At 33.3% G+C, this 15,366-nt stretch overlaps 1 protein-coding gene across 1 annotated transcript; it reads left to right on the top strand.

Annotated features, from left to right (window-relative positions):
- Positions 1 to 12,231: 12,231 nt before the first annotated feature.
- Positions 12,232 to 13,344, top strand: LOC110115288 (rho GTPase-activating protein gacJ-like). The gene has a single exon (XM_020848479.1). It carries the CDS (start codon positions 12,232 to 12,234, stop codon positions 13,342 to 13,344), a length of 1,113 nt encoding a protein of 370 aa, XP_020704138.1.
- The last annotated feature ends 2,022 nt before the right edge of the window (positions 13,345 to 15,366 follow it).

The raw sequence follows: 15,366 nt of genomic DNA on the forward strand, positions 1-15,366 counted from the left end.
TATTTTTTAATGGATTATTATGATCTCTTAAGTCAATAATAGATTCTATAAGTGGAGGATATTTGATGTTTAAGCCATTTAAGAATGCAATGAAAATAATAAAATAAATGGCTATTAATAATTTTCAATGGCGTGCTTATAGGGTGAAACTTAAGAGAGTGGCTAGAGTCTATGAATATGAAGCTTTATCAATTCTTAATACTCATGTAACTGTTATGTAAAAAAACATTAGATACAATTAGAGACAACTCAAGATCTAATTCATTTATATAATTGGAGGATACTCACTTGAATTTCGTTAAGGATACTTGTTCTTTTGACATTAAAAATGTGAATTTCATTTGAAGATAAAATAATCCTTTTTCCAGTACATGCAATCCAAGTTCAAGGATCCATCCTAAATTTAGTTGGTCAAATAATACTACTGGATAAAATCAGTAGAATTTAGGACAACATAATCAACAAGGAGGTTGGAGTAATCCTCCGTAACTTGTGTGGAATAATCCTAAACATTTTTTACAATCCAGGATTTAATCAAAATAACTAGTATGGGAGTAAAAAGACACTTTGGAAGAGGAAGTGATTAAATTACGAACTCAATTGCAAAGTAATGCTACTTCAATTGAAAACATGGATACTTAATTTGGATAGCTTGCAAAATCTTTTTGTAGTATACCTCTTGGATCTCTCCCAAACAATATTGAAGTTAACTTAAAGATAATGTAAAAGAATCTAATGAAAACAACTTAGGAGTGGTAGTGATGTACCCCAACCAAATTGATAACTCTAGGCAAGTCTTGTTGAAGTCTATAAACTTAGCACAATTTGGGAGGAAACCCAACCTTGTGTTTTTTTGTGCTTTATAATTTGTTATAATTTTCCTTTTTTATATTTTAAGTTTTAATATTTAAAATATTTTTGCATTGTTTGTATGTTCTATATTATATTTTAATCAAAGTTATGATTAAGTCCTGAGAAAAAAATTGAGGTGCTAAAAATTGACTTAGTGTTACAGTGCATGGGAATAAAGCACCACAACTTTCTCATGATGAACATTGAATAATTAAAAATGGCCTTATAACCCTAAGCACTTCGAATAAATATTTATTTGAACCACTACAATGGTATCTGCATGAACACAATATCACTTAAGATTACTCATACAGTGCCTCAATGCTAAATATTCGAGCACTGCAGCATTAGTTCACAAATTCATAAGTCAACTCTAATAATTTAAAAAGTAACTATACTAACCTAACTTTTCTATTTTTTCACTTTGGTCAACACTATAACATTATTACTAGCACCCTGGTGTTAGGTTAAAATCATTATTATTTCATTTATATGGCTATAGAATAAGTCTTTTCAAATATCACAACACTCGTATGTGTAAATACCATAGCAGATTCACACGCTTGAAGTGATTCTTTAGTTTCCAAAACCAAGCACAGTTATGCTACATACCCCTTCCTGTTGGAGTGTACGTCAGGTTGATGCAACTATTACTTTATTTGTTTTTAGTATTGTAGATGTAATCCCCATAGCCCAATATCCCTCATCATGTTTTTAAATAAGAATTCTTTATTTTCACTCATTTTATTATTCCCTCCTAAACTCTCTTGCTCTTGAGTGTTTTTAGCCTCATTACTTATAATGTAATTGCCCCAAAAATGTCTAGTTAGAAGCGATCCCCTTCATCTTAGGACAAGCATATACAAATTTCTTCAAAAAATTAGGGTAAGTTTGCTAAGTTTTTAGTCACTAAAAATTTTATCTTGGAGCATGGTTTTCAAATCACTAGTCTTCCTGTCATGCAAACTATAGTGAGTAGGATTCACCTCATAATGCAATTAATTACATTATAAGGTTGTAGATAATAAATTTTATGTGAGAGAAAAGTGGGTTCCCTTAATTCATTTCTCATTAACCACTTGTTCAAGTTAAAAGATTTTTACTTTGAAGAGTAGACTTTCATTAATATCTTTTCTACCTTCCTTACTCAAACTTAAAAATCTTGGTACTATTTCATTTCTACCCACCTTTAACTCAAAATGAACATTAGTGAAGTCACCTAAGAGTATGTTATTCTAAACTATGCAATTCAGGTTGGGTGTACTATTGATGTGGAAAATTTAATTTATACTTCCTTAACCTATATCATTAGGGACACTATTTTAGTAGGTTTGGGGAACCCCTCTTTTATTTATACCTTAAGTTTTAATGCTAGTGTTAGGGTGATGAGGCTAAGGAATTATTTTTCCCATCTCTTCTTCAACTAAAAGTAACATCCCGAGCTTTAAGCAAGCAAGGTAAGCATGTAAGGGGATGTGATGATTGGGGAGAGCCAAGTGAGTCGATATCTTTTTGAAGGGCCAATAATATTAGGAGTCTTGGGACCCCTAACACTATAAAAGAGTAAATGAAATATCTAATTGTTGAAATTCAAGTTCCCTAACTTGTTATTTTAATGATAACAAATATTATTGATTTATGTTTTATTTCTCCTTATATATAAATTGATATTATTTTTGTTTGCGCGCATTAACTTTTTTGGTACATCATAAACCACTCAAGATTACTCAAGATATAAGTTTGAGTATAATATGATGTCATTCAAAAGATTCTTTATTATTAAAATTCATCCATATTTTATTTATTGAGTCTAGCCATGAAATGGTGTATGAAAAATTAGCGATGGTGCACACAGACACAAGAGAGTGAGCAAAATTAAGATTAAAATTTTTTGAACAAATCATGCAGTATGAATATGATCAAAATATACTATCTGCTATATTAAAAAGAAGTATAATGGTTAATTAAATCATTATTTCTAATACTAATTATACTATATGATGCAGATCATACTATAGAATTTGTTTTGATCTGTAAACCATAGCCATTAGATAAATTAAGCAAAAATTTAAAAAAATTTAATTTTGAATTAATCATACTATATGATATTAAATATTTTACTTAAATTATCCATAGTAATTAGTAAATTAATTTAAAGTTTAATAAATATGGCCAACAGTACTTTATGGTCAAGATTATACCACATGATTGATAGAGACAAAATTTTGTCTTCCTAGAGATCGTACCTAACAAAAACCTTAAATTTTGAACTAATTGTATTGCACAAAATCTATATCATATTGTAAGAACTATTGATATTGAACTAACATTGTTATACAATGTGAATCATATCGTACAATCGACAAAGTTGGATTCTAATTATCCTGATAATTAACTTGTACAAATAAGAGAGGAATTAAACTAACCATATCGTACAAAATTATGATCATACTATACGATATATTTGCTAAATTTGAACAATTCATTTGAATGATTGATTCATTGTACTAGATGTGTCTTATTTTTGAATTGATTGTACCATATGAGCCAAGAATGTAATGTATGATGAAAGACATCCAATTTAAAATTAAGGTTTTTTAATGCCTCATACATAAGCATCATTTTGATGTCTTTTTCAAAATGACTTTTTCTATTGAAGGAACTCTAAGGAAATTTTCTTGAGAGGATTTAGGCTTAGAGAGGAAGAAGAAGGTGAGGTTTTGTGTGAGGAAGGTGTGTGAGGGTTATTCACTTGTTTGCTCTAGACAACACTGCACCTAGCTTTAACCTATGGCCTTAGTGAGTTATTGAAGATTCTCTTTGGAGAAAATCTTCAAAGTCAAGAATCTAAGGTTCTCTTCCTTCACTAGGAGGGTGAAAAATGATTTGGGTTCTCTTCCATGACTAGGAGGGTAAAGAAGGATTGGAGGTCTGTTACCGTCACTAAGAGATGACATTGCTTTGGGTTCTTTGCCACATCGTGTTTGGTGGAAATAATTCTTTAAAGGGTTTCTTCTATTTGCTGTCATGGTAAAAAGTAGAGTTACTATTGTGTTAGTACAATACCCGAAGAAGAGGACACTGGGGAGTGGTCATTTGTTAATGTTGACCAAACCACGATAAAATCTTTTGTGCCCTCTTTCTTATTTTTTTTACTTTAATGGAATTTTATTTCTGCTTTTTAAATTTCCTACATGAATTTCATCTTTTATTACAAATAGTAATTAGGGAGAATTGTTGTTTAGTAAAAAAAAAATTATATTTGCTTGATATATTTTTACCTCAAAATAAAAAATATTTTAAACATTGAATTGCTTTGGCATGTGTTTATTTACTCTTTCAGATTGCTTTCTGGCATTAAAAAAGATTTTTTTGTTACTATATATATATATTTTGAAAAGTAATGATTCACCCCCACCCCCTCTAGGTGCGCTAAGGGATAATTCATTGAAGTCTCACAACCCCCTAAACATTTAAGTTGTATTAGAGCTAGTTTTTGAATTCTCTATTTTAAAATCTCCAAGTAAATATCTAATGGCACAATTTGGAAATAAAAATACTATAAAGGGTTATTAAATAACCCAACCACCATTGTTTAAAATTATTCCTTTTGATTTTTGGAAAATTTTTATGTTTACATTTCTGCAATCCATTGTATTTGAAATTTGGCATATGTTTTAAACTAGTTATTCACTTCCATCTCGAGTAGCTAACGGAGTCAAAACTTATATTCCTTTCACTGAATAGAGTCATGAGGGTAGAGTGCTTGCTCAATTATGTGCTAAAATTTATATTAGTTTTTTTGTGGATTGAAATTAAAGGATTATATGAGAGTATCTACCTGTACTATAAGAAAAGAGGTATGGGATAGACTGTGCATCACATATGAGGGAACTAGTGAAGTCAAATAATCTAGATTACACATTCTACTAGATGAATATGAACTTTTTTGCATGAAACATAGTGATACAATATATATTATACAATAGAATTTTATATATAAGGACATCCTTAAATGTATTAGGTAGAGAACTTTCTAATTCTAAAAAATTTAATATGATTTTACATTGCCTACTTAGTGCTTAGGATGCTAAAGTCACTACGATATCATAATATAAGGATTTGGATGCATATTTGATTGACAACTTGCTTGGCTCGCTCCTTGCCTGTATGCAAGGCATGAGTCAAAGACTAGCTACTTGATGTAGGTTACAAGAAAAAGGAAAAGAATGTTGCCTTGAAAGCCAAAGACTCATATAGTGATAGTTCTGTTGTGAAAGATGATGATTCCATTGTATTGATGATCCGTCAGTTCAGAAATTTTCTAAAATGGAAGAAAAAGCATTATAAAAAAGAATGAATCAAAGGTAAAAGACATAAAAATTTTAAAGCATCATGGACACAATTTGTTTTGAATGCATGAAACTAGGACATCTCTGAATAGATCGTCCCAACTTGAAATCTCAATTGATTAAAGAGTAGTTTCAAGAAAAAGCAAAATTCAGAAAGGGAAACCAATGGACATAGAAGGCTTTTTGGTGTGACTCCACCTAAGAATCATTAGAACAAGGAGCAGAGGAGAATGCATCAAACTTGTGTCTCATGGCTGATGATAATCTTATTAATCAGATTAAGACAAGGTATATCAGGTATCTTAAAATGAATTATTAATTATTTTAGAAAACATTAAAATTCATATAAAAGTTAAATGGATGTGTTCTAATTTAAACATTGATTTTACTACCTTGAAAAAAGAGTATTACTGTTTGATAATTGAACCTTCTATTTTAGATAGCAATCAAATGTCTTTACTTGATGAATTTGATGCATTAAATAAGAAGCATATTGATCTATCTATTGATTATGGCTCCTTGAAAGCAAAGTATTTTGAATTAGAAGACTCATTCAAATAACTAGAGGCATGTGCAATTGAACTAGATGTTTGTTAGCATGCATTATAAGCAAAGGTGGCTAACCTTGAAAATGCAAATTAATTTTTATAAGAAAAATTCACGCATTACAATAAAATAGAACATAACCTACTTTAATATAATGGTATAACCCCATATTATTGATACATCATATAACCATAGGAAGAGGTACATCCCCGAACAAAAATTAGTAAATCTATTATCAGGGGGTTAGGTTCCATTCTTATGGCATGCTAGGACATATAGTCCACACTTGCACTATCCACCATAGGAAACATCTGGTGCAGAGGCCAAAGTCATATGCATCACAGCATAACATAGTTATAGGAGGATCCAAACTTGCTTGGATTCTTAAATCTAATGTCTAATTTACTTTGTAGGAGTGATCTCTTAAAAAACTAGTGAGAGAATGTGGTACTTGGATAACAAAAACTCAAGGTACATGATTAGAGATTAGAAGTAGGTCATCATGATTGAGGCTAGGTTAGTAGGTACGATCACATTGGGAGACAACAACACAAGCAAAGTGGAAGACTCATTTATAGTTGGCAAATAAAAAAAAATCATAATTTAAAATATCAAGCTTACAGATGGATTAAAGCATAATTTACATAGCATTAGTCAGTTATGTTACAAAGGGTTTGATATAAATTTTTATCTACCAAATGCTTGATTAGCTTGAATGGTAAATTAGTTTTAGAAGGGAAATAAGTGAATAATTTTATATTCTTTATTTAACTAGCATTGAATATTCTAATTCCATGTGTTTGAAAATAACCATGGATGAATACTGGCTATATCATAGGAGACTATGTCATGCAAGTATGAAGACCCTTAGGATTATTACCAAGAAAGACTTAGTTGGTGGCATACCCTAGTTAGATTTCACGATGGAGCACCTACGTGATGTCTGCCAAGTAGGAAAATAAATTAAATCTTCATTTCATTTAATCCAGAACATCAACACTTCTAGGACACTAGAAACTCTTTATATGGATCTATTTGAACCTGTCAGAACAACATGCATAGGAGGGAAATCATATGGATTTGTAATGGTTAATGATTATTCTTGAATCACCTGGGTTAGATTGCTATCATAAAAAAGTGAATCAATTGAGGAATTTAGAACCTTTTCCACCTAGATATAGAGAAAATTAGGATGTAAAATAATGACCATTCATAGTGTTCATGTTGGAGAGTTTAATAATTATAAATTAGACTCCTTTTGTAAGGAGATAGTGATAGAGAATAACTTTTTTTTGTCTATAGGACCCCTCAGCAAAATGGAATAGATAAAATAAAAAAGCAATCTTTAGTAGAAGCTTCTAGGGCCATACTAGTTGAATATCCTCTCTGCAGATACTTTTGGCAGAAGTAACAAATACTACTTCTTATGCATTAAATAGGGTAAATATTACTCCCCATTTTATATAAGACACAATATGAGCTCCTTAAGTGTAAGTATTACTCCCAAGTTGAATATTTCTCATTTGCATGTTTTTGGATGTAGATGTTTTATCCTGATCAATGATAAATCATCTTTGGAATAGTTTGATTCCAAATATGATGGAGTTTTCTTAGGATATTCATCTATACATAAGGCCTATAGAATTTTTAAAAAGAGGAGATTATTATTAGAAGAATCTACCCATATTAAGTTTGATGAATCAGATAAAACCTCTGAACCAAGACAAGAAGAAGAAAAGAAAGTAGAGGTTATCCAAGTGGTATAACTTATTGACTTAAGGGATAGAGTAGAACCTCAGGAGCCTTTGCCTAGAGAATGGAAATACTCATCTATTCATCCTAGAGAACTTATCCTAAGAGACCCATCTGAAGGTGTTAGAACTAGGCATAGACTTAGGAAGGAGGTTAGTCGTTCTACGTTTACCTACATGAAAAAACCCACCAACATATATAAACCCTTAAACAAAGAATTTCAGATCCTAGCAATGCAAGATGAGCTAAATCAATTTATTAAAAACGATGTATATTAATTGGTTAGAAGACTTAAGGACCAGAGTGTTGTAAGATCTATGTGGGTTTTCAAAAATAAAATGAATAACACTAGCATATTGGTGAGGAATAAGGCTAGATTAGTAGCTAAGAAGTACAATCAAATTAATTAAATTGATTTTGAGGAATCCTTTGCCCATGTAGCTAGACTAGAAGCCATGAGAGGGATACTAGACTTTTCATACTTTAGAGGATTCAAGTTATATCAGGTGAATATGAAGAGTGCATTTCTAAATATAGTGATAAAAGAAGATGTATATGTTGACCAACTCCCATGTTTTGAGAATTTTCAATATCCCAATCATTTATTCAAAGTATAGAAGGAATTATATTGATTAAAGTAAGCACTTAGAGCTCGGTATGAAAGGCTGAGCACATTCCTCCTCGATAGAGCTTTTGTTAAGGGAGTGTAGAGACAACCTTATATCTTAATAAAGTAGGAGAAGAACTACTCATTGTTCATATTTATATCGATGATATACTATTTTGATCCATAAAAAAAAACTAATTAATGAATTTTCAAATATAATGTGCAAAGAGTTTGAGTTGAGCCTGATGGGAAAGCTCAACTATTTCCTTAGATTTAGTGTGAAGCAAAGAGATGATAAAAACTTCCTTAGTAAATCAAAATATATAAAAGATATACTTAACAAATATGAGATGGATAATACTAAGGTAATAAATACTCTCATGAGATCTACTATTCATCTAGATAAAGATCCAAATGGAATTAATTAATCAAAAAATATACAGAGATAATTGGATCACTTCTTCATTATATTGTCAGTTGACCTGATATAATGTTTAGTGTATGTCTTTGTACAAATTTCAAGCTAATCCAAAAGAATCTCATATACCTTAGTTAAGAGAATCTTTAGATACTCATTAGGCACCTAAAACCCTAGTATATAGTACCCTAAACATAGGCATCCATTGAAATCCAAGAATATTCATACTTTGACATTGCAGGATGTAAGGTAGTTAGGAAAAGCACATCAGGAACTTGTCAGTTTATAGGAAAATCATTAGTTTGTTTGCCATGTAGAATAAAAAATTCAGAAGCCCTATCCACCGTTGAGAGAGAACACATTGTCGAAGGAGGTTGTATTGCTCAAGTCTTTTGGCTAAGGAAACAAATCTTAGATCTTAAACTACTTGTAAGAACCATTCATATTATATGTGACAACACTAATGCCATGTACATCAACAAAAATAATATCCAACACTCTCGCACAAAGCATATTGACATTAAACATCATTTTATAAGCCATCATATAACCAAGGGGGATATAGAACTACACCGTATAGCCACTGGAGATCAATTTACTAACATCTTTACCAAACTCTGTGCCTATGACACCTTTTACACCTTGAGGACTAAATTAGGTGTTATAGACATTCATTCTTGATTCAGGATGAATCTATATTTTTCTATCGCTTGAAATGAACAATTCATTTTGTGTTTTTTAGGAATGTGTCATTTAAAATTTGTGTGATTGTGTTTTTTTGTTTATGTTGTTTTATTATTCATCTTTTTATGTATAGTAGATTTTCGTGATCAACACACATCTCTCACTTGCTTAAACAAAATAAAAGAAAAAATAGTTCACATCATACAATATGATTCAATTCATACTATATGCTCTATTTAGTCAAAGAATGTACAAATGACTAATCAGAATGAATAAAATTCCTTAAGGTTATCTAATACAATACTGATCATACTGTATAATTTCACCACCTTTTTCAAACAAGCCGTCAAGATGATTTAACTTCATTTGATCATACTATATAATCTCAAATCGTACTATACAATTAGTAAAAAATTTATAAATTAGAGGGGTTTCTATTATTCAATTCACTCAAATCCATGAATTCCTTTATTCTCTCTCTACTCATACACTCACAGCATTACATACTCAACTGGACGGAGGCAACAAGCAAGGTCACCTTACCTAATGAGGCTTTTCCTCTCATCCCCCAATCGAAAATCTCTTTTAATTCGATAAAGATGAAGTCATGTAGCATAGAAACAAGGAAGCTCGCATTGCCTTCTCAAGAATGTTAAATTAACTAGCATTGAACTATGAGGTGATAGCATCCACCTCACTCCAATTTCTCGTTACCCTTTCGTTTCAATTTAACTCAAAACTTATATTTAAATTTCATGAGTCTAAGGGTTAGTGTTGAACCCCCCTGTCTTGCGATCATACGTCTATAAGAGACCCATAGAGATCACTAAGGAGGACTTAGGAGCATATGTTCATCTTTCCATAGAAGAACCGCGACCCCAATCAATGACCTCAAGGAATGATTTTGACTGGAGTGCAGTTTTTTTAATGATCTGAAATGTTGCCCTAAAGCAAGACCATCCCCTAGTCCACTCTTTAATAAGAATGCACATATTATACATTATGCCTTTCAAACTTCAATCATTCCTAAAGCTAGAGATTGTGTCAATATTACTCCACCCCATTCCTTAGTCACATACTTTATTATGCCCAACACCTAATTTAATGAAGCCCTAATGATTATCTACTATATTGAAAACTTGACTCCCATTTGACTTCCTTCCACTAAAAGAAAACAAAATATTTCTCTTGGCCCTGCCATTGCCAATATTCTTGAGAAAAAGTATGAATTAACCTACCCTGCAACTACTAGTAACTTTTAAATTTTCCACCCGTATGGTTCCTTCCACCTCATTTTCCATCACCATTGGGGACAAGAGATAGAGGAACCTGCTTTTGATGAGGAAGGAGAAGCTATTTTGCAGTTGCACCTACACCAGAACTTGCAACAATCGGAGGTCAATCTTTCTGAAAATTCTTTATCATGGAATCTTAATGGGATTGTTAGATTAGACTGATCTGGTTGTTCTTATATTCGGTTCCGTTAGCTGGTTCTTTCTCCTTGCATTTTTTCCATGATTTTCTGTTGCTTTTGTCAATATATGCATTATTTCATTAATTTAACTATTGTGAGGTTTGGAGTTTTTATTTATATGGAAAATCTAGTGGTTTATAGGGTTTTGGCATGGGCATCTTGTGGGTGCTGCTTCTCTTTTATTGTTTATGGTGGTGGATGTTTTGACCCTGTTTATATATAATGTTACTTTATCACTTTTTGGTAACTTTGATCTCTATCTAGTGGTTTCTTTTTCTAGTTATGTTGTTCAATTTGTTGCTGGTTCATTTTTTTTGGTATTTTCCTCAATGCACTATTTATTTTTGGGCTTTTCTTAGAAATATTAAGTCTAGCTATGAATGTTACTTTCTAGATATTAACTTTTTGCACCTATGCTACACATCTTCTCTTCCTCTGTTACTTAGAAGGCTGTGTGGTTGTGTTATTGGGTTGAGAATTATAATTCATGCGAGTGACAATCTTTATTGGATTGATATCTGGTATTATTGGATCTATAAGGTTATTTATGATCCTTTTGTTACTTTGCTTAGGATTCTCTATTTCCATAATCAATTTTGGGTTTGATTAACTACTGTGACTCTGTTTGTTTTGATTAATTTCATTTGTCTAGGGATTTGGATCATTTTGCATATTTGTGATATTTAGGCTTTTTTCTTTCTGTCTCCATGGTCTTTATTCATTATTTGTATTGGCGGTGATTTGGATTTGAGCAGCAGGTGCATTGTTATGATTATCCTGATACATCAAACCTGAGCCTTTTTATTATTCTGATAAGGATTCTTTATGCTCTTATCTGTACCTTTGGGTTATTTAGACCTTTGGTTCTGATTGTGGGAAGTTATTCACTGACTTGGCTTTCCACCTACCCATTAAATTTTATTTCTGTGAACATTTCATTTTTGTTGTTGCAATGTTTAGTGCATTTCCTAGGCTGTGGGTTTCGCGGTTTGCTGATATTTTCTTCTGGTTCAGTGCTATAGCCCAATTCATTTTATTCTGTGGATTTTGGCTCACACATTATTGTTGGGTTTGATCATTTTATTGATGGCCGATTTCACTGAGTGTTATTCCAATGTCTACATTTTCTTTTGGTCCACGTATTGTTTCTTTTTTTATTACTACCTATACTAATGATTTATCTAATCATTTTTAGTGATATGACATCACCTGGACTGTTATTAGGCTCAATCTCTATTTTAATGTTTTTGTCTGTTTTTTTATTTTAATTTTAATCATTAAAATAAAAAAATAGACAAAAACATTAAAATAGAGATTGAGCCTAATAACAGTCCAGGTGATGTCATATCACTAAAAATGATTAGATAAATCATTATTATAGGTAGTAATAAAAAAAAAAACAATACGTGGACCAAAAGAAAATGTAGACATTGGAATAACACTCAGTGAAATCGGCCATTGGGTTATTTAGACCTTTGGTTCTGATTGTGGGAAGTTATTCACTCAGCTGAAAGCTATGCTGAACCTCTGGCATCTAAAAGGATCCATGAAACTTCTGTCTCTTGCGGATGGTTTCTTCTTACTCAAATTCTCGACAGAGGAAGATCTCGAATCGGTTTTATCAGGAGGACCTTGGTTCCTTCTCGGAAAGCCGTTCATCCTTCAGCGATGGTCTCCAAAATTCAAGCCCAAATGCGACGAGGATGCCCCGATTCCGGTATGGATAAAAATAGTAGACTTCCCCCTGGCTCTCTGGACGCCAACTGGTATTTCTAAAATCTCCAGTTATATTGGTATTGCTATTTCTGTTGATGCGCTTACTGCAAATCGTTCTAGATTAACGTTTGCTCGGATTTGCATTCTAATCTCTAAAGATTCGCCTTTACCGGATGAAATTCCGATTGAAATTGAAGGAGAAGATTTAACTTTAAAAGTTTTATATGACTGGAAGCCTGACAAATGTGAAGGTTGCGGGTCTTTGATACACCCTTTTTCCCTTTGTCCCAAAAACCCAAATCCTAAGCCAATACTTCCTCCACAACCTCCGAAAAGACGTGGTCGGAGTACTTCGAGGCCGCCGCACAATCGACCATCCTCTTCTCAGACTACTGCTCACGTTCCACCTTCAAAATCCACTATCCCCCTCCTGATCAGCGATCCTTCTCTTGCTCTGTTATCAACTCCGATTCCTGTGGACCAGTCGTTGGCTGAACAACCATTGCAAAATCAAATCTCTGCCTCCAATAATCTCCAGCCGGTTATAGACCCTCTCAAAACTAACCCGACCACTTCTCCAGCTAAAACAGTCCTTCTTCCTAACCTCAACTCTCCTACTGAAGAAACCTCTTCTTCCAGTCTTCCTTCCTCACCAGTCCTAAATCAACCTCATAAAATCCCCCTCTTAAACAAGTTTGCTTCTTTGCAAACTGAATATCACATTAATCCTGAATCCTCTGAGGCACTTTCCGGAAAAGAAAATACATCCACCTCTAATGCTGATGATGACCCCTCCCTCACATCCATGAATCAGATTCTCTCTGAATCTTCTATTCATAATACTAGATCCTCGGTTGATAGAGGAAAATCTCCCATAAAGTCAAAGCCACCAAAGCCTCCAAAAGCTAAATCGGCCAAGAAGGCCAAAGGTCAAAAATCGTAATGTCCTTACCCAAGTTTGCTAGTTGGAATGTTAGGGGGTATAACAACCCCGATAAAGTCAGTTTTTGCAAGTCTCTGATTAGTTCTTTGAATCTCAAGATGTTATGCATTTTAGAAGCAAAAGTATCTATTGCTTCCTTTGATGATCAATGGTTTCTTCGTACTCATCGTCTCTTTGAGAATGAAGGAAGCTGCAACAATTTTGGGGATGCGGCTCTGGGCAGGATTTGGATTAAATGGGATGAATCGGTTCTCACCTTCAACCCTATTTCTTCATCCTACCAACACATCCATGGTATACTCTCTGTGGGATCTGTCCCTCCTATTTTTCTTACTATTATTTATGCTGCTAATTCTGTTAAGGAACGAAGGAACCTTTGGGATCAGATCATTGCTGTTTCTCCCAATACGGACCAACCTTGGGTCATTATGGGAGATTTTAATTGCTATAGATATGAAACTGAAAAGGCTGGTGGTTCGGCTTCATCCTCCGGTAGATTGGGTGAACTTAACAGCTTCATTTTTAATAGTGGGGTGCAAGACCTTTCTTCTAGAGGTCTTTTTTATACATGGTTCAATCAAAGAGTGGATAACCCCATACACATCAAGTTAGACCGTGTTCTGGTGAACAATGCATTATTGGATGTTTTCCCTAATACTTACTATTGTGTGGAATCTCATCTTGGTTCTGATCACTCCCCCCTCATCTTCAACTCAACACATGACAAGGCTTTATCAGTCAGATTTATGTTCAAAAATTTTTGGATAAACATGGAGGGATTTTGGGACGATGTTTTTGCTTCTTTCTCTACTAGATCGGCTAGAAGCCCTATGGCTTCTTTTACTCATAGCCTTCAAATTCTCAAAAGGTCTCTTAAAAATAGGAAATGGGCTTCTTCTACACATCTTTCAAATGCCCTAATGGAAATTAAAAGTAAGCAACACCAATGTTTGGTTCAGTTACAATCCCATCCTCTAGAATTGGCTTTAAATCAGAATTTGAAAAGTATTAATGAGGAGCTTGCATCTTTGCAAAATCATTTTACTTCTTGGTTAGCTCAAAGAGCTAAAGTGTCATGGCTCACTAAAGGGGAAGATGACCTCGGTTTTTTATTTGCCCACATAAGAAGCAGAAACAATAAGAACAACATTAAGGAGATCCACACTTCTGACGGACATTTCACTAAATTTAATGACATTTCTTCTGCTGTCATTAAGCACTTTGAGGGATTGTTTAACTCCCCTCATCAACCCCTTCAATTCCCACTTGATATCCCTCAAGGCAAGCCTCTTCCAACACATCTGAGCAACAACCTGGTTTCTCCTTTAACTTTTGATGAAGTCAGGAAGGCGGTTTTTGATGGCAATGAAAATACAGCTCCTGGACCCGATGGGTTTTCCTATGCCTTCTATAGGAAAACTTGGCACATTATCGGTTTGCAAGTTTACAAGGCTGTTGGCAATTTTTTTTCTACTGGCATTCTTCCGAAAGGAGTTAAGGCAACTGCTATTACCTTAATTCCTAAGAGCTCACATGCTTCTAACATAAGTGACTATAGACCTATTTCTCTTTGCAATGTTTTATATAAGATTGTCGCTAAGGTTTTAGCCAACAGACTCAAAGATGTCCTTCCACACATTATCCATGAAAGTCAATCTAGTTTCATAGCAAATAGATGCTCCACCGACAACATCATTTTAGCTGCTGAATTACTTAGAGATTTCAAAGGCAATAACAGGATGTTTTGTGCTAAACTGGATGTCAAAAAAGCTTTTGACACTATTTCTAGGAATTTCATCATTGCAAGACTCTTACAGAAAGGATTCCCTGTAAACTTTGTCACTTGGATTAAAGGTTGCATCACAGACGTTTATTTTTCCATTTGTTTAAATGGATCCCTTGAGGGGTTTTTCAACTCCAGTACGGGTCTCAGGCAAGGCTGTCCCTTGTCTCCCTTTCTCTTCTGTATTGCCATGGATGGTCTTTCCAATATCATTACTGATCAAGCTTCTTCTCATAACT

This window comes from Dendrobium catenatum, unplaced genomic scaffold (assembly GCF_001605985.2).
Source record: "Dendrobium catenatum unplaced genomic scaffold, ASM160598v2 fragScaff_scaffold_261, whole genome shotgun sequence".
Lineage (NCBI taxonomy): Eukaryota > Viridiplantae > Streptophyta > Magnoliopsida > Asparagales > Orchidaceae > Dendrobium > Dendrobium catenatum.